The sequence below is a fragment of the Staurois parvus genome, unplaced genomic scaffold (genome assembly GCF_062004578.1).
Source record: "Staurois parvus isolate SC_StPar_1 unplaced genomic scaffold, SC_StPar_1.0 ptg000077l, whole genome shotgun sequence".
In the NCBI taxonomy this organism is placed as follows: domain Eukaryota; kingdom Metazoa; phylum Chordata; class Amphibia; order Anura; family Ranidae; genus Staurois; species Staurois parvus.
Genome location: NW_028317873.1, coordinates 509,683 through 534,885, shown reverse-complemented (window position 1 = coordinate 534,885; position 25,203 = coordinate 509,683). Strand labels below are relative to the sequence as shown.

Genomic DNA, 25,203 nt, shown 5'->3' with positions numbered 1-25,203 from the left:
CGAGCTACACTCAGGAATACCGTTTGGGAGGTTAACAAAATTAATACGGTCGTTAGGATCTCTTTTATACTATGTTATGGTTCCCAATACTACATACAAAATCTATCCACAGGCGCCTCTGCAAAAAGTGTCACTTTTGGGGTTTTTTTGCACTGCAAACTTCGTTCTATTCCCAAACCTGGGTTTGTGATCAGCCACAGCTTAGTGGCAAATCTAGTTAGATTAAGTAATGTAATTATGAAAAACTTTGCTTCATAGTAAAGTATTATAAAAGAGAAGAACCATTTTACCAAAACTATTTTATTATGGAGCACATTTCCTGTAATATTACATTCTCAAAATGTAGAAAAGGGTGTTTTGGTCAAAACAACGATAAAAAAGGACATTTTCAACATCCGGTGCATTATTCAAGTAGTTTAAAATGCAATAAGTCCAGAATTATTGTTCATCTTCTTGAAACAAACTGTCAAACTGTTTTGAGAGGTTTTTTTTTTTTTAAGCAAGGGCTGGGATAAAATACTGCAGGGTGACATCTTCGTGAAGTAGAATGAAGTGGACCATCCGTTTATGAACAATATCTGTTAAAAAAAAGAAAGACAAAAGTTATCTGGTATACTCACTGCAACAGAAAACAAAGCATGCAGCTTAACTCCTCAATCTGTAAAATCAATATTGCATGCTAAAATCCATGGATGTTATGTCTTGATTTACCAAAAAGGTTTCCCCCACTAGGTCTCTTCTCACCAAACTCAATCTAAGCTATGAAATATATACAGTGAGGTCCATATATATTTGGACACAGGCACAATTTTAGTTTTTTTCAGGTATTTACAAAAACATATTCAAGCTATAGTTATAGAATGGATATGGGCTGAAAGTGCACACTGTCAGGTGTAATTTGAGGGTATGCACATCCAAATTGGAGGAAGGGTTTAGGAATTACAGCTTTTAAGAATAGCCATCCCCCCTTTTTCAAGGGACCAAAAGTAATCAGAGAATGGAATGAAAAGTTGTTTCATGGCCAGGTGTGGGCTACTCCTTCGTTATTTCGTCATCAATTAAGCAGATAAAAGGTCTGGAGTTGATTCTAAGTGTGGTATTTGCATTTGGAATCTATTGCTGTGAACCTACATCATGCATTCAAAGGAGCTGTCCATGGAAGTGATGGCTTTGAATAGCTTGGAACAGCTCATGATCCAAAGCACACAACGTCATCTGTAAAACATGGTAGCAGCAGTGTGATGGCATGGGCATGCATGACTTCCAGTGGCACTGGGTCATTGGTGTTTATTGATGATGTGACAAAAGACAGAAGCAGCCAGATGAATTCGCAGTGTTTAGAGATATACTGTCAGCCCAGATTCAGCCAAATGCAGCCAAGTTGATTGGACGGCGCATCACAGTACAGATGGACAATGATCCAAAACACACTGCAAAAGCAACCCAGGAGCTTTTGAAATAAAAGTGGAATATTCTGCAATGGCCGAGTCAATCACCTGATCTCAACCCAATTGAGCATGCATTTCACTTGCTGAAGGCAAGCTGCAGTTAGAGCCTGGCAAATGTTTCCTCCTTTCTGGCACCAGAAAGGAGGAAACCCAGTTTTTGGCAATGTCCATGGGTTCCACACTTCAGGCAGTAAAGGATTCTCAATAAAATATTAAAAATGAACATTTTATTTATGATTATATTCATTTGTCCAATTACATTTGAGCCCCTGAAAATGGAAAGACTGTGTATAAAAATGGTTGCAGTTCCTAAAATTGTACTGGATATTTATGTTCAACCCCTTGAATTAAAGCGGAGTGTCTCTACTTCAAATTAATCTGGATTGTTTCATTTTATTGATTCTGTTGGCATAAAGAGCCAAAACGTATGAAAATTGTGCCTGTGTCCAAATATATGGAACTAACTGTATAATATAATAGAGAATTCCTAGCCAGGAAGCAGTTGCCACGATGCAGAGAATAGAGGAAATGACTGCCTAGTGTTCCCTGTTGGCTTTGCTGACTAGAATACCAGAAAATGAACACAGATACCTATTATAAGAGGTATTAAATGAAATCAAACCTTTAGTTTGTGTAAATATTTCCTATGTTCCATTTTAAGTTGCTGCCTCTTTCCATTTTCAGGGTGGATCCTTTTTCTTGCACCATCCTATGGAGCCACCCTTGCATACAGTGGCTAGAGCTGTCTCTCCCTACACTGTGTGCATCAATAGAAACACACAGCCCCAATGGTGGCAAAGCAATCTCCTGCTTTTCCCTCCTCCTCTCTCTTCCTTCCGCAAGCTAACAGACTGCACTGTCTACTGTTAACTATTTTCAATGAAGACCAGAAGTTCAGGGAAGCAGCACAGGGAAAGCAGTAGCAAGCAACAATGAAAAGTTGCAAACTGCAAGTGCAGGGTTAGGAATTTTAACAATGCATCGAACACAATAAAAGAAACCTACCCCAGTATTACGAAGCTAAAAATACTTTACTACTTTAATACTACATTACAAATGTATATACAGGATCATATTTTTTGGTCTGCTGTTGTTTCAGTCCCTCAAAAGCAACTACCAAATTCATCACAAGTGCTATGTCTGCAGAACAAAGCTTCCTATATTTTCTAGTACATGCAATAAGTCATAACTGTCAAATTGCATACATCCCAGCTTATTTACCCAATTCAATACCGGGCAATTTTACACCTTCCTGCAAAGGCCAGTTTTCAGGTTTCAGCGCTCTCACACTTTGAATGACAATTGCGCGGTCATACAACATTGTACCCAAACTAAAATTTTATCATTTTCTTCACACAACTAGAGCTTTCTTTTGGTGGTATTTAATCACCGCTGGGGTTTTTATTTTTTGCTAAATTAACAAAAAAAAAAAATACCAAAAATTTTGCAAAAAAACACAAGTTTTTCTTTGTTTCTGTTATAAAAGTTTACAAATAAATAATTGTTCTTCATAAATTTAGGCCGAGATGTATTCTGCTACATGTCTTTGGTGAAAATAACCCAAATTAGGATGTATTATTTAGTTTGTAGGAAAGTTATAGAGTTCACAAACTATGGTATAGATCTGAATATTGATCAATCCTGAAGTACTGACAGCCAATCTAATTTCTTGAGGTCCCAGAATGTCAGAATAGTACAGATATCCCCCAAATGACCCCTTTTTGCAGAGTAGACAGTCCGGCGTACTTCATAAGAGGCATGGCGAGATTTTTGAAGTTGTATTTTTTTTGTCATAATTGTTTGGAAAATGAAAAAAGTCAAAAAATTCTTTTCACTATTTTTTTTTTTACATACTGTCACCAGTGCAGTACAGTGTCATCATATAACTGGTATAGCGGTGAACAGGGACACTGACTGGTGACAGTATGAAAAAAAAAAAAATATATATATATATATATATATATATATATATATATATATATATATTTATATTTATTTTTTTTTTTTTTTTTTAATTTTTTATTACTTTTTTAAATTTTATTTAAGATTTTATTTTCATATTTTACTATGACCAAAGTAGTACAATGTTACCATAGTAACATTATACTACTTTGGGGAAGTAATCAGTATTTTTTTTACACACTTTGCTTATAGCAAAGAATTACTTTGCTATAAGCAAGCATTTACCTGAAGGACATCGATTCATTCAGGTTTTTTTTTTTTTTTTTTTGTGCTTAGCTGTGATGACATGTGCATGTGACCTGCTGTGACCATTCACAGCTAGGCACTAGTATACAATGGATGGCATGAATGAAGCCATCCATTGTATACAACTGTCATGTGACCTGCTGTGATTGGTCACAGCAGGTCACATGGTACCGGCAACGGGGGCAGATACTCAGATCTGTCATCGGCCATGTCCGAGGTACACGGCCGGTGACAGATCGCGCCTCTGCGTGGCTCTGCAACAGTGCGAACTGTGCATGTGCGGGAGTACGCCAAATGGCGTATAACTCGGAAAGCTACAGCATTTTTGCGGCCGCCAAATGGCTATAGGCCGGGCGGCTAATGGTTAAAAAGGCAGTGCAAAGTACAATGCTTCACTGAAAAACACTGTAACCCAGTCGAATTTCAGTTTCACAGGATAAAGGTCATACAAAATTGGCTGCTATAAGTTACATTGTTCTACAATTAATCGCTGTAATTTGCACCATCTCAGTTAAGAATTCTGAGGTTTTAAATTGATGGCAGAAAAGGAAAAAAAAAAAAAAAAAAAAAACCAGAATAGGCTAATATATTTTGAAAGCATAACTTACTACATATGGCTTTGTTGGGATTTACTTGCTGCCCTGCAAGAAACTGCAATAGTTTTCTAATGTCAACTCTGGCTTCTGAGATGAAATCCAGGTCCCGTTCCTGAGTGCTATTCTGTGAAGTGTCATCTGAGACTGCAATAGAAAGAAACAGAAATAGTGATTTGTCTCTACAAAGTTTTTCAGTATTTGTATTGTTGAATTATATTATAAAGAATGACTTTATACTGAACTAATTTTCTGATGTCAATATATATCGGTACAAACCTTATTGAAATTACCAGATAAACCCCAGACCTTTACAGTTTTATCCTAGTCAAAACCTTTTTAACCACTTGCCCTCCGAAAAATGTACCTCCTTTCATGATCAGGCCATTTTTTGCTATTCAGCACTGCGCTATTTCAACTGGTAATTGTGCGGTCATGAAACACTGTACCCAAATGAAATTTGTCCTTTCACACAAATAGAGCTTTATTTTGATGCTATTTGATCACCACTGGGTATTTTATAATATAAAACGAAAAAAGACCAAACATTTTTTCTACTTTTGGTTATTAAAAAAATATCCAGTAAACTCAAAATTAGTCATAAATTTAGGCCAAAATGTATTCTGCTACATGTCTTTGGTAAAAAAATAAAAAAAATACCAATATGTGTGTATTAATTGGTTTCTGTGAAGGTTATAGCGTCTACAAACTATGGTATAGATCAGCAACGGGCAAACTACGGCCCGGCGGACCTTTTAATCCGGCCCGTGGAGCGTGATACTGTCAGGATGTGTGTAGGCGGGGCAGCGTGATGAACGTGAGGGGAGCTAGACTCCTCTCACAGTCCGCCCTGAAGACCGGAATGGAGCGGGAACACGGCGAGAGGAACGCGCGGAGCAAAGGTAAGTAAATTGACACAGGGGGGACTTGGGGACTTAATATGGGGGATGAATTACTATATGGGGGATGAATTACTATGGGGGATGAATTACTATGGGGGATGAATTACTATGGGGGATGAATTACTATACTTACTATGGATGACACATACACATCATTCATCTACTCTTGGTCCGGCCCCCGGGTCCAATATATGAACCCATTGCGGCCCTCAAGTCAAAAAGTTTGCCCACCCCTGGTATAGATACTACAATTTACACAGCTTTTACTTTCTAACTGCCTATCACATTTCTTGAGGTGCCAAAATGCCAGGACAGTGCAAAGACACCCCCCCCCCCCCCAAAATGACCCCTTTTTGGAAATTTGCTGAGAGGCAAGTTGAGTCTATGGAAGATTTTATTTTTTTGCCACAAATTTTTGGAAAATAACTTTTTTTTTCTTGCACAAAGTTGTCATTTTAAATGATATATTGCTTACATAAGTCATAGCTATATGTGGAATAACAGACCAAAACAAATTCTACTACTTCTCCCAAGTATGAGGATACCGCATGTGAGAGACTTTTTGGCAGCCTATCCACATACAGGCCCCCAAAATCCAACAACCACTTACAGGCTGTCAAAAGGGCATGTTTCCTCATATCACTTCCTCACTACAGATATCCTTTTTGTCACAAGGTTTTGAAAAAGATTAAAAAAAAAAAAAAAAAGTTTTCTTTCTTTATTTTCCAAAAACTTGTGGCAACAAATGAGATCTGCAAAATACTCACCATGCCTCTTAGCAAATACCTTTTGACTGTCTATTTTCCAAAAATGAATAATTTGGGCAGGGTGCTTCTACTCTCCTGGAATTTCAGGGCCAACATTAGAAGTTTATGCCACACATCCTCCACTCTTCAAACCACTTAACAAGCTTTTTCTGGCACTTTGTTTTTGCTAGAGAATTACAATACAATCTGTCAGTGCTGAACAGTGCCACCTGCCAGTGCCCATCAGTGCCACATATCCGTGCCTACCAGTGCACATCAGTGAACATCTGAGCTGCCTATCAGTGCCGCCTATCAGTGCCCATCAGTGATGTCTGTCAATGCCCATCAGTGATGCCTACCAGTGCCTCCTCATCAGCGCCACCTATCAGTGGCCATCACTACAGCCTCATTCGCGCATATCAGTGAAGGAGAAAAATCACTTTACATAATTTTATAACCAGAACTAAGAAAAAACATTTTTTCAACATTCAGTGGTTTTTGGTTTCTTTAACCACTTCCAGACCGGACACTTTAACCCCCTTCCTGTCCAGAGCAATTTTCAGCTTTTAGCGCTATCACACTTTGAATGACAATTGCGCGGTCATGCAACACTGTACCCAAATGAATTTTTTACCATTTTTTTGAGATAGATAAAGCTTTATTTTGGTGGTATTTATTCACCACTGGGATTTGTATTTTTTTTGCTATGTAAATGAAATGTCCAAAAATTTTGAAAAAAAGTTTTTTATATAAAATTTTGCAAATAAATAATATTTCATCATAAATCTTAGCCAAAATTTATTCCGTTATCTTTTTAGTAAAAAAAAAAAAAAAAATCCAAATTAGTTTATAAGCAAAAATTATAATTTTTAAACATTTTTTTTTACATTTTTATTTTATTTTTTTATTATTTTTTATTTTTATTTATTTTTTTTACATACTGTCACCCTAGCAGTACAGTGTCACCATGGTGACATTGTACTACTTGTGAGGGGTGATGAAGATTTTTTTTTTTTTTTTTTTTTTACACTGATTACTTTTACACCCATATAGGATGTAAAAGCAATCATTTCTCTTTCTCTCTGTCTGCATTCTTGCACTCATTGAGAAGAACTGAGTGAGCTGTGATTGGTCACAGCTTGTCACATGGTACAAGGCTTTTGTGAATAGCCTTGTACCATGTGACCTCTGTGATCATTCCCAGATTTCACAGATAGTAAGCAATGATGTCAGAAGTGACATCTTGCTTACTACTTTGCATGTGATCACTGATTGGCCAATCAGTGATCACATGATCGGGACCTCGTACAGAGGTCCCGTCCGACGATCGGTGTTTCACTGTGTCCGGAGGGCACAGCGGGCACCGGATCGCGGTGCTGCGCGCTCCCAGGGAGCGCGCACAAGCAGGGTGCGGGGAGGCCGTTTATAGACGGCCACCCAACCCTGCAGTGCCACCGTCCGGCCGTTTATATACAACGGCCGGTCGGGAAGTGGTTAAGAAAAAATAAAAAAACCCAGAGGTGATTAAATACCACCAAAATAAAGCTCTATCACAAAATAATGATAAAAATTTCATATGGGTACAGTGTTGCATGACCGCACAATTGTCATTCAAAGTGTGACATTGCTGAAAGCTGGAAATTGGTCTGGGCAGGAAGGGGGTATAAGTGCCCTGTAGGCGAGGGGTTAAGGAAAGTGGATGTAAAACAAAGACAACAGAGGTTATTAATACAATATCTATCTGAATGAATATCCATTTCTTTGACTTCAATTTGGGCTTTAAAGGCAAATTTTACAGCGATATGCAGTTAGTTGGCCAAATTTCTTTACGGTGAAGTGACACTCCGGCCAATAGTTACAAAAATGTTTAGTCATTTAAGTTCAAGCAGTTATTCACTGAAGGAGGCATTCAATTATACACACCTATCATTGCACATTTCACAATACTATGAAGCAAGGAAATGCCATGAAGATGATAGAACGGTTTTGTCCTACAGGCTCCATTCCTAAATTTTAATCCACTTACAAAGCAGATACAGAAATAGGTGTTGAAATTTGCAAAGCGGTTCTATAACCACATTTCCTTCATCTATTTTCCACTTTCATGAATGGCTATGCGTCTGCAACCTTTACATGCTTCATGTTCTGATTTCATAGCCACGGGTTCATGCTGTAAATCTTTAGAAGCCAAGGCAGAGCAGTAATATAGTGCATTCGAGTAGATTTATTGTTTTACTTATCATATACAATTACTGAATCTACAATGTAATCAATTTGCAAGATTCAGTATTCAATGCTATATTATTGAACCATTAAAGAAAATGGTTTGTTATACACAGTTGTACTGCATTTTAAGAGAACCTGTGGCCAGGCTAAAGACATTCAACTAAATGACATCCCTTCCAATGTCAACACAATATGGAAGCATTGTGATTACAGTGATCTGCTACAGGAGCTTCTATGGAGCGCTGTGCAGCAGGATTGTAGGCCAAGGAGTCGATCGTTCCAGTTCCTGGGCTTAGAGCTAGATATCCGCTATCACTGAAAGCTTGCAGGGACACTAAAAACTACTGGGACCAAAACGCTATGTTAAAATAGTGACCGGGCAGCTCTGGGACAACCTGTTGCTATCCCTGTGCAGTTTTAAAATCTTGCTAGGGTATTTAACCATTAGCCGCCCGGCCGCCGGAAAAATGCTGTCGATTTCATTGGATGCCATATGGCGTACTCCCGGGCATGCGCAGTTTGCGCGCTTGCAGAGCCGCGTGGCAAAACGATCTGTCACCGGCCGTGTACCTCGGACACGGCCGATGACAGATCTGAGTACCAGCCCCCCTTGCCGGTACCATGTGACCAATCACAGGTCACATGACAGTTGTATACAATGGATGGCTTCATTCATGCCATCGATTGTATACTAGAATCTAGCTGTGAGTGGTCACAGCCAGGGGCGGACTGACAACTCATGGGGCCCCTGGGCAATAGGGAATCATGGGGCCCCTGTGTCCTTGCCCAAACTCAAAAAAACCTATGAAAAAGGTACCAGGGGCATCTCATGGGGCCCCCTACTGACCCTGGGCCCTCGGGCAGTGCTCGAGTTTTCAAATGGTCAGTCCGCCCCTGGTCACAGCGATCACATGCACATGTCACGTGATTAGCTGTGGCCAAATCACCGCTAAGCACAAAAAAAAAAAAAAAAAAAACCCTGAATGAATCGGTCATTCAGGTAAATGCTTGCTTATAGCAAAGTAATTCTTTGCTATAAGCAAATTGTGTAAAAAAAAAAAAAAAAAAAAATACTGATCACTTCCCCAAAGTAGTATAATGTTACCATAGTAATATTGTACTACTTTGGTCATAGTCAAATATGAAAAAAAAAAAGTGTATAATATATATATATATATTAATATATATATATTTATATAATTTTTTTTCCCATACTGTCACCAGTCAGTGTCACCGCCATGCCAGTTATATGATAATGCTGTACTGCACTGGTGACAGTATGTGTAAAAAAAAAAAAAAAAAAAAAAAAAAAAAAAAAAAGTATTAGTTTAATTTTTTCATTTTCCGAAAAATTATGAAAAAAAAAAATACAAATTCAAAAAACTCGCCATGCCTCTTATGAAGTACGTCGGACTGTCTACTTTGCAAAAAGGGGTCATTTGGGGGATATCTGTACTATTCTGACATTCTTGGACCTCAAGAAATTAGATTGGCTGTCAGTACTTCAGGATTGATCAATATTCAGATCTATCCCATAGTTTGTGAACTCTATAACTTTCCTACAAACTAAATAATACATCCTAAAGAAGAAAAAATAAAAAAGTGAGCGCTCTCTCAGCAGCAGCCAATGCACTCAAGGTAATCACAGCAAAACCCTCAAAATACACAAGAATATAAGAAGTGCGGCGCTAATAAATATATGTCTCAAATGAACTAAAACACAAATATGATAAACAAAAATAAATATATCAGATAAATAATAATGTCCAAATAAAACGCAGGATCTTGCATGAAGTGAAAAAAAAAAGAACCAGGATCCAACAGTAAAATTGCGCACTCACCGGACGCGCTATAAAAAAGCGCATATGTAATATGACCACTGGAAATCCATCATGCGGGGACAATAGCCATCCAGGAACAGGTGATCTCAGTGTAATGGACAACTTCCAGATCCAAAAATCCCCTTAAGACTGGATGAATGATAAGTAAGGGACTCCCTCCGGTGGTGAAGATGAGAAATGGAATTTCCTGAAATATGTTAGCTCCAGATAGGAGCCAAAAAACACCTCATAGTGTAGTATGTAAAAAGCAAAACGTTTATTCCAGAAATTTTTATTGCTAATAATATTATAATATTACTGTAATTTGCTCTAATATCTTTCTTGGTCTAGGTTTATTCAACCCCCCCCCACCCCCGCCGCCCTATTTTTGGTGATATTTGAAAGGGGATGACGCTTCTTTGTATTTTGGCCATTTTTTAATGGCATTTTACTATTATTGATTAAAATTATCATTGCTACCGCGAGTTAAAATTATCATAACCATTCATGTTGGTTTCTCAGTGTTAAATATGAGTGTCAGGGTGTCTTTTGATGTGTAGGGAGCGTATATTTAGACTTAAGGGGATTTTTGGATCTGGAAGTTGTCCATTACACTGAGATCACCTGTTCCTGGATGGCTATCTATTGTCCCCGCATGATGGATTTCCAGTGGTCATACTACATATGCGCTTTTTTATAGCGCGTCCGGTGAGTGCGCAATTTTACTGTTGGATCCTGGTTCTTTTTTTTTCACTTCATGCAAGATCCTGCGTTTTATTTGGACATTATTATTTATCTGATATATTTATTTTTGTTTATCATATTTGTGTTTTAGTTCATTTGAGACATATATTTATTAGCGCCGCACTTCTTATATTCTTGTAAATAATACATCCTAATTTGGGTTATTTTCACCAAAGACATGTAGCAGAATACATCTCGGCCTAAATTTATGAAGAACAATTATTTTTTTGTAAGCTTTTATAACAAAAACAAAGAAAAACGTGGTGTTTTTTTTCAAAATTTTCGGTCTTTTTGTGTTAATTTAGCAAAAAATAAAAAACCCCAGCGGTGATTAAGTACCACCAAAAGAAAGCTCTAGTTGTGTGAAGAAAATAAAATTTTAGTTTGAATGACAATTGCGCGGTCATACAACATTGTACCCAAAGTGTGAGAGCGCTGAAACCTGAAAAATGGCCTGGGCAGGAAGGGGTAAAAGTGCCCGGTATGGAAATGGTTAAACTAGTGTTGTGCTCTGCAGAAGCAATTGCCTACTGAAGAATGACTTAGAACACAGTACTGGGGTTTATCTGTAAAGATATCCGCACAGTTATGGTTGAACTGGATGGACTTGTCTTTTTTGACTAACTATGTAACAAAGCGTAAAACAGAGATTTATGCATGTTGCCTTTCTTTTACTATTCCAGTGCGTTCTAAAAAATACAGCTACATAAATCTTTTAAGGAGTCTGAGGGCTTTTTAACCATGTGCCTACAGGGCACTTATACCCCTTCCTGCCCAGGCCAGTTTTCAACGCTGTCACACTTTGAATGACAATTGCGCAGTCATGCAACACTGTACCCTTATGAAATTTTTATACTTTTTTTGAGACAGAGCTTTCTTTTGGTAGTATTTAATCACCTCTGAATTTTTTTTATTTTTTGCTAAACAAACCAAAAAACCACTGAAAATTTTGAGAGAAAAGAAAAAAAAAAAAAAAAGTTATAAAATTTTGTAAATAAGTGATTTTTCTCCTTCACTGATGCTCACTAATGAGGCTGCAGTGATGGGCACTGATGAGGCACCGATGGGCATTGACAGGCATCACTGATGGGCACTAAAAGGCAGCACTCATATATGGCACTGATAGGCAGCACTGTCTAGCACTGTTAGGTGGCACTGAAAGGCAGCACTGAAAGACACAAAGGCAGCTCAGATGGGCACTGATATGTGGCAATGGTGTGCACTGGTAGGCACTGATATGTGGCATTGATGTGGCACTGATGGGCACTGGCAGGTGGCATGGATGAGCACTGACAGCTGGCACTGATGGGCACTGGCAGGTGGCACTGCTGGGGCTACACTGATCATCAGTGCACATGTCCCCTCTGAGGGATGCCGATTACCGGCTCTCCTCTCCTGTCAGCGTGACAGCTCGTGAGGAGCGAAATGCTGATAACCAGAATTTCCCTATTTACATGCAATCAGCTGTGATTGGACACAGCTGATCACATGACCGAGCCGACATCTTCGGCTCTTTCCGTTGATCAGTGATCCGCTGTGTCTGAGGGACACAGCGCACCGCCAATTGCCGTGCTGCCTGCCCCCGGAGCCGCGCATGCACGGTTAGAATGGGAGGACGTCATAAGACAGAGAACCGCCTTGCGCCCGTCATTACCTTATATGGCGGGCGGGAGATGGTTAAATTAGATCTCTTTCAGCAGTTGTAAAGGCTTTTTTCACAAAATAATAAAAACATGTTATACTTACCTGCTCTGTGCAATGGTAATGCTTAGAGTGGCCCTGCTCATCTGGGGTCCCTTGCTGGCGATCTCAGCTCCTCCTCTTCTGCGTGTGCCCCCATAGCAGCTGCTTGCTATGGGGGCACACCTGCGGGCTTGCTCCTCAGCCAGGCTATGTGCATCCATAGACAAACACAGTGTGGCTTGGCCCTGCTCCCCATGACCTCCTCACAAGATTTGATTGACAGCAGCAGGAGCCAATGTCTCCCCCTGCTGCCTATGTGTCCTGTGAAGTAAGGAGTACAGACCAGCGCCGATGCAGACAACCTTAGCACTGGATCAAGATAGAACAGATGGGAGGGGTGCTAGGGAATGCATTAAGGTAAAAAATGTGATGTCTTTAGAACCACAATAAAGCAAATGTAATATGAACCTTTACCCCCTTGCAGATTAAATTTGCCATTCTGATCTCCTTCCATAACTAATATGAGCTGCCTGAACATTTTTTGCTGAATTCAATCTGGTAATCCTTATACTAGACATAGGTGTTCACTGCAGAACTGTCAAATCAGTAGACCAAGGCAAGAGAGTAACAAGGATAATTTGCTTTTTACATTTTCTTCCCCCAGTCACCCGCCACATAAAGCTTTTTGTCGAATTATCCTTTAATGAAGTTTGGATGAATATTTAATAGTACTTTCCCAGCTCCACAAGAAACAGTCTACATTGTCTGAAAGAGACCATTCAGATTAATATTGAATCACTTACCCCAAGGAGGATTTCCTAAATCTTTGAAGTGAGTTGAAACAGATACTAAGTCAGTTTCTATTTTCAGGTTAATTTCTCCATTTCTATTTGCTTCAATAACCTTTGGGGAAAAAAACAAATATATATACGATATTATAACCTGCGATATTCAGTACTGCAATTTCTAAGTATGACCAACATTAGTGGTCACATACAGGTGAAACTCGAAAAAAATTTGAATATGGTGCAAAAGTTCATTTATTTCAGTGCAGAAACTTAAAAGGTGAAACTAATATATGAGATACTCATTACATGCAAAGCAAGATAGTTCAAGCCGTGATTTGTCATCATTGTGATGATTACGGCTTACAGCTCATGAAAACCCCAAATCCACAATCTCAGAAAATGAGAATATTCCATGCAATCAATAAAACAAGGATTGTACACAGAATAATATCGGACCTCTGAAAAGTATAAGCATGCATATGTACTCAGTGCTTGGTTTGGGCCCCTTTTGCAGCAATTACTGCCTCAATGCGGCGTGGCATGGAAGCTATCAGCCTGTGGCACTGCTGAGGTGTTATGGAAGACCAGGATGCTTCAATAGCGGCCTTTAGCTCTTCTGCATTGTTCAGTCTCGTGTCTCTCATCTTTCTCTTGGCAACGCACCATAGATTCTCTATGGGGTTCAGGTCAGGAAGGTTTGCTGGCCAATCAAGTACAGTAATCCCACGGTCATTGAACCAGGTTTTGGTGCTTTTGGCAGTGTGGGAGGTGCCAAGTCCTGCTGGAAAATGAAGTCAGCATCCTCATAAAGCTCCTCTACCGAAGGAAGCATGAAGTGCTCCAAAATCTCCTAGTAGACGTTGACCCTGGACTTAATGAAGCACAGTGGACCAACACCAGCAGATGACATGGCTCCCCAAATCAACACAGACTTCAGGCATCTTGCAGTGTGTGCCTCTCCATTCTTCCTCCATACTCTGGGTCCTTGGTTTCCAAATGAGATGCAAAAGTTGCTCTCATCAGAAAAGAGGACTTTGGACCACTGAGCAACAGACCAGGTCTGTTTTTCTTTAGACCAGGTAAGACGCTTCTGACATTGTTTGTTGTTCAGGAGTAGCTTGACAAGAGGAATACGACATTTGAAGCCCATGTCCAGGATCTGTCTGTGTGTGGTGGCTCTTGATGCACTGACTCCAGCCTCAGTCCACTCCTTGCAAAAGTCCCCAACACTTTTGAATGGCCTTTTCCTGACAATCCTCTCCAGGCTGTGGTCATCCCTGCTGCTTGTGCACCTTTTTCTTCCACACTTTTCCCATCCACATAACTTTCTATTAATGTGCTTTGATACAGCACTTTGGGAACATCCAACTTCTTTTGCAATTACCTTTTGAGGCTTTCCCTCCTTATGGAGGGTGTCAATGATGGTTTTCTGCACAACTGTCAGGTCAGCAGTCTTTCCCATGATTGTGATTCCTACTGAACCAGACTGAGAGACCATTTAAAGGCTCAGGAACCCTTTGCAGGTGTTATGGCTGAATGAGCTGATTAGAGTGGCACACTTTGAGCGGAGAATATTGCACCTTTTCACAATATTCTCATTTTCTGAGATTGTGGATTTGGGGTTTTCATGAGCTGTAAGCCATAATCATCACAATGATGACAAATCACAGCTTGAACTACCTTGCTTTGCATGTAATGAGTCTATCTCATATATTAGTTTCACCTTTTACGTTGCATTACTGAAATAAATAAACTTTTGCACGATATTCAAATTTTCACCTGTATGTCTGGCCATTTATGGGCAAATGCTTTACAGTGTGACAGAGTTAATTTAATAAAGGATATCGAAAGGATTTCACTTAGCGGAGTGAATTTTTCATTTATCTTAGTAAATGAAATAAAGAGAAGTTAAAATTTACTTTGCAAAAAAATATCCAATCATGCACAAAGTAGGGTTTAAAAAGGAACAAGTGATTTTTGTTTGCAAAATATGAATAATTATGCTTAAGTGATTATTATTATGTGCCATATAATCACAGAAGATTCTTCTGTGAATATATGGCACATAAAAAAATCAAGGATGTAATTTCATTTAATTTAACCACCTCCTGCCCGCCATATAGTACAATGACGGGCGCAAGGTGGTTCTGTCGTTCTGATATGACGTCCTTCCATTCTCACCGCGCATGCACGGCTCAGGGAGCGTGCAGCGCGGCGATCGCCGGTGCGCTGTGTCCCTCGGACACAGCAGATCATGGAAAGAATCGAAGATGTTGGCTCGGTCATGTGATCAGCTGTGTCCAATCACAGCTGATCGCATGTAAACAAGGAAATGCCGGTTATCGGCATTTCTCTCCTCTCGAGCTGTCACGATGACAGAGGAGAGGAGAGCCGGTAATCGGCTTTCCGCGGAGGGGACATGTACACTGATCATCAGGACACTGATGATCAGTGTGCCCTGATGATCAGTGTGGCCCCAGAAGTGCCACCTGTCAGTGTCCATCAGTGCCAGCAGTCAGTGCTCATCAGTGCCACGTGCCAGTGCCCATCAGTGCCACATATCAGTGCCCATCTGAGCTGCCTTTCAATGTCACCCATCAGTGCCGCCTAACGGTGCGCATCAGTGATGCCTGTCAATGCCCATCAATGCAACCTACCAGTGCCTCATCAGTGCCACTTATCGGTGCCCATCACTGCAGCCTCATTAGCACACATCAGTGAAGGAGAAAAATCACTTATTTACAAAACTGTATAACAAAAACTAAGAAAAAACTTTTTTTTTTCAAAATTTTCAGTGGTTTTTGGTTTAAGAAAAAATAAAAATCCCAGAGGTGATTAAATACCACCAAAAGAAAGCTCGGTCTCAAAAATATGATAAAAATTTTATATGGGTACAATGTTGCATGACCGCGCAATTATCAAAGTGTGACAGTGCTGAAAGCTGGAAATTGGCCTGGGCAGGAAGGGGGTATAAGTGCCCGGACAGGAAGTGGTTAAGAAGTAGTTGCAGATCCATGTGAGCACAGTTAGGCTCCAATGAGTAAATGTAAATAGCCCTGTGAGACTAAAATGATGCATGGCAACAAGTTATTCCACTACATTGCCTGAAAATCAGGGGTAGGTTTTCAGATGCTTTTCTTTCTCCTGTATTGGTTAATAAACAAGTGGTAACTAGAGCAAAGCGAAGAAAATAGTGGACTTGGTTGCAAAGATCTTCTACCATGCAGCTACGCCTCTGAGATGGGAATGGAACTAACAATGCAGTTCACAGATCGATTCCTATAGAAAAGCATGTTCCATGCCTGCATGCTACAGAGTGTGACTAGGACCCTTGTACTCTGTAAGAGTGGTATCGTACCCTTGCGGAGTCAGACCAATAACTGCAATCAGCAGGGACTGTGCTGGACATTTGCAAGGAGAGAGCACTGTCACCTTACAAAGAGCAAGCATCTCATTCTGCAGCATGCTGATAGGACACAGGCTTTTTTGTTTTGATGCATCTGGAATTTGACGGATTTAAACTAAAATTTAAATTTGACTTTAAACTGGTGCAAATAATTGGAAGAGATAGAGATCTCAAAGAGAACCAGATGCACAAAACTGTATGGTAGAAACACACAAGCTTAACCACTTCCTGTCCGGACACTCCCCCCCCCCCCCCTTCCAGTCCGGACACTTTTACCCCCATCCTGTCCAAGGCAATTTTCAGCTTTCAGCGCTATCACACTTTGACAATTGCGCGGTCATACAACACTGTACCCAAATGAATTTTTTACCATTTTTTGAGACCGATAAAGCTTTATTTTGGTGGTATTTCTTCACCGCTGGAATTTTTATTTTTTTTGCTATGTAAATGAAAAAGTCCAAAAATTTTGAAAGTGTTTTTTTAATAAAATTTTGCAAATAAATAATATTTCATTATAAATCTTTGCCAAAATTTATTCCGTTATCTTTTTAGTAAAAAAAAAAAAATTTTTTTTACATATTTATTTATTTATTTTACATACTGTCACCCTAGCAGTACAGTGTCACCATGGTGACACTGTACTACTTGTAGGGGGTGATGAGTTTTTTTTTTTTTTTTTTTTTTACACACACATTGCTTTTACACCCATATAGGATGTAAAAGCAATCATTTCTCTTTCTCTCTGTCTGCATTCTTGCAGCCATTGAGAAATACTGTGTGAGCTGTGATTGGTCACAGCTTGTCACATGATACAAGGCTGTTGTGAATAGGCTTGTACCATGTGACCTCTGTGATCATTCACAGATTTCACACGTAGTAAGCAATGATGTCACAAGTGACATCTTGCTTACTACTTTGCATGTGATCACTGATTGGCCAATCAGTGATCACATGATCGGGACCTCATACAGAGGTCCCGTCCGACAATCGGTGTTTCACTGTGTCCAGAGGACAAAGCGGGCACCGGATCGCGGTGCTGCGTGCTCCCAGGCAGCGCGCACAAGCAGGGTGCGGGGAGGCCGTTTATAAACGGCCACCCGACCCTGCACTGCCACCGGCCGGCCATTTATATGCAACAGCTGGTCGGGAAGTGGTTAATACTTCAAAATGTAAAAACTTTTTTTTAAATTGAAACATTACTTTCAATTATTGTGGTTGATTCAAATACATTTCACTTCCTCTTCTTCCTACATTTTATTACATATAACTGAATAAATGTGAGTGTATATAGATTCAACTATTTTATAATTTAATTTAATCTGAATTAGTGTAACAATCTAAAGAAATGACTATCGCTAGAGATAACTGAAAGGGATCTGTGACAATTCCTACACTAGACATGTTTACATAATACCTGTCCCCTTAGGTTTGTATACTGGAAGCCAGAGTCCCACTGAATTTATAATTAACCTCGGTCATATGGAACGGGTGAATCTTCCAAAGGAACTGGTTCTAGCTGACTCGGGTTGCTTCAAAAACAGACCTAAATGTATTTTTAAAAACACAAAATACTATTAATATTTAAAAAAAATAAATTGCGGAATGTTTAACAAGCTTTTCAATTGCCCTTGGTTCTCAGGGAGAATTTTATTTCCCTGTTGAAGCATATAGGATCAAGGTTTATACTTTTTTGTTGCAATTTTTTTGGTCGACTGATGGATGTGTACCTATGTTCAAACAAACTGGAACTGTATGCTTGTATTCTAGATCCTAAAACTCTGAAAAACATCACAAAGTGAGCAGTACTTACTATAAAGTTGCTTAAATTCTTCATTCTCTCAACAACACTCTTCATAGTTTTAATTGCTGGCAAATATATGCTTACCTATGTAAACGAAAATCAAAAAATGAATGTAGTCACAAATAGTAAAATATAGAACTAAAAAGTGCATTCACTTAAATGCCTTTTAAAACTTAGTGTCACTAAACCCAGAACCCTGCATTCACTATATCTGGTCTCCCCGGACCCTGCATTCACTATATCTGGTCTCCCCGGACCCTGCATTCACTATATCTGGTCTCCCCGGACCCTGCATTCACTATATCTGGTCTCCCCGGACCCTGCATTCACTATATCTGGTCTCCCCGGACCCTGCATTCACTATATCTGGTCTCCCCGGACCCTGCATTCACTATATCCAGTCTCCTACAGTACACAGAACATGGAAATGCAATTATTTTAGTAAATATAAACTGCTAATTACCTTTCCTTATCAGAAGTTAGAGCAGTCCTCTGACTTCTACCAGTGTCCACCAGAGCACTGGTTAAAGCTTGTAGGAGGAGTTTTCATTGTCCCCTGATTGTCCTATGAGGCTTCATGACCCCTGACCCTCTGTCTGGACAGTGCTAATCACATACACTCTCCCAAGAAAAAAAATAAAAAAACTTTCTGGCAATACACACCAAACTGAGCATATGTAGCTTGCCCCAAAGGCTCTGTTCTGTCAGCAGATGGATTGGGGACTGTGGAAGGGGAGGATCAGAGAAGACAGGATCCAACATCCTTTTTACACAATGCAGAGCATTAACCTCTTAGGTTCCATAGAGCATATAACAAGCATGCTTTACTGCATATACAGACTGATTTTACTGTTGTGGGTTTAGTAACACTTTAAAAGTCAAACTTTGATGATTTTCTTTTAATTTTCTGTTTTGTTTAGTATAGACTTTGTTGTTTTCAAGTGGACCACCACTAGTCTAACCCAACAGAGGGCCTAAAGTGTGGCCCTAGACACTACCAGTGGACCCCACAATAGCAACGCCTCTTTGTGCGTTGAAGTGCACTGCTTCAAGTTAGGCAGTTAATGCAAAATGAATGAGCTTTACCCAAAGTCCAAAAATGGTGGTCCTGCAGCATTTTTTGCAATATACTGTAATGCAAAGTTTGGGTCATCATCAATGTCAGTGGCTGCAACCCCCCCACCCCTTCTCTCCCTCAGCATTAGTGTTAGTGGATGGATTAGTGCTACAATGCCACCCCCAGGAGGATTTAGACAATGGCAAAAAAAAAATAAAAAACAAAAAACCGGCGACTAGTCTGGTACAACCCTCAAGTGAAGTCTGCCTTCCATGTGTGATGGCAGTCCTTGCAGAATGTGAATTTCCTGACACTGTAGAAATTATTGACTCAGAAAGGCCTTCATCTCTCAGAACTTGGCTTCAACAGCCATGCCATTAACCACTTCCCGACCGGCCGTTGCATATAAACGGGCGGACGGTGGCAGTGCAGGGTCGGGTGGCCGTTTATAAACGGCCTCCCTGCACCCTGCTTGTGCGCGCTCCCTGGGAGCGCGCAGCACCGCAATCCGGTGCCCGCTGTGTCCTCCGGACACAGTGAAACACCGGTCATTGGACGGGACCTCTGTACTAAGTCCCGATCATGTGATCACTGATTGGCCAATCAGTGATCACATACAAAGTAGTAAGCAAGATGTCACTTGTGACATCATTGCTTACTACGTGTGAAATCTGTGAATGATTACAGAGGTCACATGGTACAAGGCTATTCACAACAGCCTTGCACCTTGTGACAAGCTGTGACCAATCACAGCTCACTCAGTACTTCTCAATGAGTACAAGAATGCAGACAGAGAAAGAGAAATGATTGCTTTTACATCCTATATGGGTGTAAAAGCAATGTGGTAAAAAAAAAAAAAAAAAATCACTGTACTGCTAGGGTAACAGTATGTAAAAAATAAATAAAAAATAATATAAAAAAAATAAAATAAAAATGTTTAAAAATTATAATTTTTGGTTATAAACTAATTTGGATTTTTTTTTTTTTACTAAAAAGATAACGGAATAAATTTTGGCAAAGATTTATGATGAAATATTATTTATTTGCAAAATGTTATAAAAAAAACACTTTCAAAATTTTTGGACTTTTTCATTTACATAGCAAAAAAAATAAAAATCCCAGCGGTGAATAAATACCGCCAAAATAAAGCTTTATCTGTCTCAAAAAAATGGTAAAAAATAAATTTGGGTACAGTGTTGCATGACCGCGCAATTGTCATTCAAAGTGTGATAGCGCTGAAAATTGCCCTGGTCAGGAAGGGGGTAAAGCCTGATAAATACAAAATTCCTACAGGTACTTCTATAGCTCCAACAATTTACACTGCCCATTATAGATTGCACATTCACATCAGCCCCTTGCCCTCAAGGAGCTTACAGTCTAAGGTCCCTACCTGATATTTATACATACACATACTAGGGCCAATTTAGACAGCCTACCAGCATGTCTTTTAAGTGTGGGAGGAATCCAGAGTGCACAGAGAAAACCCATGCAGGCACAGAGAGAACATGCAGACTCCAGGCAGGTAGTGCCGTTGTTGGGATTCAGACCAACAACCCGAGTACTGCCAAGCAGAAGTGCTAACCACTTAGCCACTGTGCTGAATCAGGATGGTCTAGGCAATATAGAAGAGCCCATGGAGCATCTACCAGAGGTCTGATCAGGTAAAGCACATCTGCCTGAGCTATGAGGATCACCAGAATGCCCTCCATCTTGATCTTACGGAGCAGATAATGAAGGCATATATCAGAGGGTACTGATTCCACTGCTCCTGCCAGAGGATCTTTGTACCTGGAGACAAACCTGATAGATTTGTTGTTAATCTGGAGGCCATGGAGGTCCACATCCAGTGTTGTGGTAAACTCCACTACTACTGACTACCTATGCAGGGTGGTGGTGGTGGCATGACTGGATGAGATGAGAGAACTCTAATTTGTACCCAGGGCTGTCTGACCAGATGCCAACTAAGACTAACAAGAAGATGAAGTTACCAGCACTGCAAATGAATGCGATTCCCATGTTTATTGTAAAGACAGCGTCACATAAAGGCATAAGAATATGTTACATTGAGAAAGGGACCCTGCGAGTCCCAAAATCATTGGTTTCTTATAGCTTTTATGACGCGGTCTTTACAATAAATACGTAAAACGCTTTGTATCTGGTCTGGCACAACACCCTCTATGATAGTCACTTCGAGCACCCATCATTAACCATTTCAATACCGGGCAATTTTCCCCCTTCCTGCCCAGGCCAGTTTTCAGGTTTCAGCGCTCTCACACTTTGAATGACGATTGCGCGGTCATACAACACTGTACCCCAACTAAAATTTTATCATTTTATTCACACAACTAGAGCTTTCTTTTGGTGGTATTTAATCACCGCTGGGGTTTTTATTTTTTGCTAAATTAACAAAAAAAGACCAAAAATTTTGAAATAAAAACCGCACGTTTTTCTTTTTCTGTTATAAAAGTTTACAAATAAATAATTGTTCTTCATAATTTAGGCCGAGATGTATTCTGCTACATGTCTTTGGGGAAAATAACCCAAATTAGGATGTATTATTTAGTTTGTAGGAAAGTTATAGAGTTCACAAACTATGGTATAGATCTGAATATTGATCAATCCTGAAGTACTGACGGCCAATCTAATTTCTTGAGGTCCCAGAATGTCAGAACAGTACAGATATCCCCGAAATGACCCATTTTTGCAGAGTAGACAGTCCGACGTACTTCATAAGAGGCATGCTGAGTTTTTTGAAGTTGTATTTTTTTTGTCATTTTTCGGAAAATGAAAAAATTAAAAAAATTATTTTCACTATTTTTTTTACATACTGTCACCAGTGCAGTACAGCGTCATCATATAACTGGCATGGCGGTGATCAGGGACACTGACTGGTGACAGTATGAAAAAAAAAAAATTTTTTAATTTAATTTTTTTTTTTTCATATTTTACTATGACCAAAGTAGTACAATGTTACCAAAGTAACATTGTACTACTTTGGGGAAGTGATCAGTATTTTTTTTTTTTTTTACACAATTTGCTATAAGCAAGCATTTACCTGAATGACATCGATTCATTCAGGGTTTTTTTTTTTTTTTTTTGTGCTTAGCTGTGATTTGGCCACAGCTAATCACATGACATGTGCATGTGACCTGCTGTGACCATTCACAGCTAGACAGTAGTATACAATGGATGGCATGAATGAAGCCATCCATTGTATACAACTGTCATGTGACCTGCTGTGATTGGTCACAGCAGGTCACATGGCACCGGCAACGGGGGGCCGGTACTCAGATCGGTCATCGGCCGTGTCCGAGGTACACGGCCGGTGACAGATCGCGGCTCTGCAACCGCGCATGTGCGGGAGGACGCCAAATGGCGTGCACCCGGAAAGGTAATACATTTTTGCTGCTGCCAAACGGCTATAGGCCGGGCGGCTAATGGTTAAAAGGTCAAATACTGTGGGGATTGCATTTTTTATTTAGACTTTACAAAGGATAACAAACGTATGGAAAGTGGGGGTGCCCCTTTATGTTTGAGGACTTCTCTGCAGGATTGGGGTATTTATAGGCCCAGCGTTTGCAGATGAAATGGGCTCAAGGCTTGAGTGTGGCCTTAAAGTTTAAAGCCTGGGAACAAAAAAAGCAATAGTTCTTGGTCTCTGGCGGTGGCTGTGGTGGGTATGGTGAGGTGGTAAGGTTTGATGAGGGTGTGCAACTCTGAGGACACATTGTTCAACGAAGAACATGCAAAGTGGATGCTTTTAACATCACTGCTCCTCAGACTAACATGTTTATAGATAGTAGACTCATTCAGGAAATAAGACTGCAGATATCCACCTACCAGTCACCAGTACATGACCCATCTAATGTTCGCAGCATTAGCTCTAAATGCTCAACAAATACGGGATTAGAGTGAAAGGAAACCAGATTTCTTTTTATAATTGGCAACCATTCCCCTAAGTTTGACCGTCTAACATCAGAACCATAGCATGTTGCAATGCAGGGATTGAGAGAGAAAATAGTGTTTTGAAAGGTTCTCCAAAAGCCCCACCCAGCAGGGATTCACACAGCTGCACAAAGTGGCCAGCTCACCCAGTATGTAGAAAAGTCTTGATTGAAGAAAAATCTCAGAGAAAAAAAAATATTAAATGTTTTCCTCAGTAGTGAAAAGATGCCCATCCATTCTAGGCAAATAAGGCATGCTGGGAGTGGGAGGGGTTTTACCAGGTTGTTCACTGTTTTTGCTCTGTATTCAAATCCTCCTGTAGGCGGCAGTATAACCTAAACCTCTATAAATCCTGAGCCTCTAAACGATTGAAGAATAAATACGTTTTCTAGTAGAGAAAATGTATTATAATAAAATAATTTCCTGTCCAGATACGTATTAGATATTAAAAAGGAATAGAAGAAAAATCTCATAATTAAAAACCGACAGACATTCTCTTTCCCACTCTAGCCAAAACAAAAAAAAGTGTTGACTGGAATTATATACATAGAAAAACACTCAACAATGGCAACAGGCCAGCTTCATCAAGCTGCATTAAGTGATAATGTATGTAAACCTAGCAAAATGGTGTAGCTTGAAATTAGAAATGATGTATCTTCTGCACTATTTGCCAAACCGTTTTTCATAACTAAATAGCTGGAGAACAAGGCAAGCTGAATTTGCCTGCATACTTTTTTTGGCCCACATTGCGTTTCTAAGAAATAATCAAACACGACTTGTAAACATGGTCTAATCGGGATTAATTTTGCACAATATAAAGTGAATATTGCTGTAACATATTATATCCAATTAAAATCTGTATCACACATTACATAAATCCAGTCATAGTTTATTGGTATGTGTACAAATAAGTTACCGCATCAAATCATTACTACACTATTACTGTTGGCTTTTTCCACCATGCTTTTTGTTCAGGCAAGTAAGATTGTGATTAAGAATCTTTTTCAAGTTTCAAAAAGTAGAAATAGCAATTCAGAGTAGATGATTTAAATTTTATGCTCTTATCAAAGTAGCAGTAAGAAAACCTAAAGGTACTCACATCAAAGTCTGGTACAGTAGGTTCTTTAAAGTCATTCCATAGCCTTCTGGGAATGACGCTCACGGGGATATCATGCGTAACAATACGACTGCTGCTTGATAAAGAAGGCTACAAAGATATAGAAAAAACAGTAAACTTAAACAACTTCACAATATTTTTAATGTTCTATGACTCCTGAAGCCTGAGAGCATTCTGAACTTTGGTTGACATAGAAATTATTTTTGAGACTATTTACTAGGTGTATATAAAATTTGGGGAAATGCCTTTTATATCTGTTCCAACATCACCATTGGTTTCTTCTATAGTCTTTGCTTTTAATTTAAAGTTAAAAGGCTAAAATAACTAAGTTTCCCCCAGTCTGTCCAAATGTGGCGTAGCCTCCCTGGCGGTATTCCCGAGTGTAGCTCGGGGTAAAATTTCAGTACCACAAGCGGTAACCCCGAGCTACACTCGGGAATACCATGCGGCGCTGCTCTGCGATCCCTCAATCACTTACCTTGTCCTGCGCTCCCGCGATGTCCCTCCTGCAGTGTCCCCGGCAATGTCCTCCGGCCGATGCCGGCATCTGTCATCTGGGTTCCGTCCCCTGCAAGCGTCGGGACGTACGGGGGACGGAACGGCAGGAAATTTGAAAATGACACTCACTAAAATCACATAGTAAAACATTACTGTACCAAACCATTTCACATACATTTTGTCCCGAGTGCTTTGTCCTGTGCCCTGCCTGCATTTTTACT

General features: G+C 39.8%; 1 protein-coding gene across 2 annotated transcripts in view; it reads right to left on the bottom strand.

Annotated features, from left to right (window-relative positions):
• Positions 1-284: 284 nt before the first annotated feature.
• The window catches only part of HUS1 (HUS1 checkpoint clamp component), a 44,297-nt gene continuing 19,378 nt past the window's right edge, over positions 285-25,203 (bottom strand). For both annotated transcript variants that reach the window (XM_089669436.1, XM_089669437.1), the window contains exons 4-8: positions 24,467-24,574; positions 18,375-18,449; positions 13,174-13,273; positions 4,265-4,396; positions 285-578 (exon numbers count right to left, since the gene is read on the bottom strand). In XM_089669436.1, the coding sequence (XP_089525562.1) occupies positions 496-578; positions 4,265-4,396; positions 13,174-13,273; positions 18,375-18,449; positions 24,467-24,574 (498 nt within the window). In that variant the 3' untranslated portion in view covers positions 285-495. The remainder of the gene's footprint in view (positions 579-4,264; positions 4,397-13,173; positions 13,274-18,374; positions 18,450-24,466; positions 24,575-25,203) is intronic.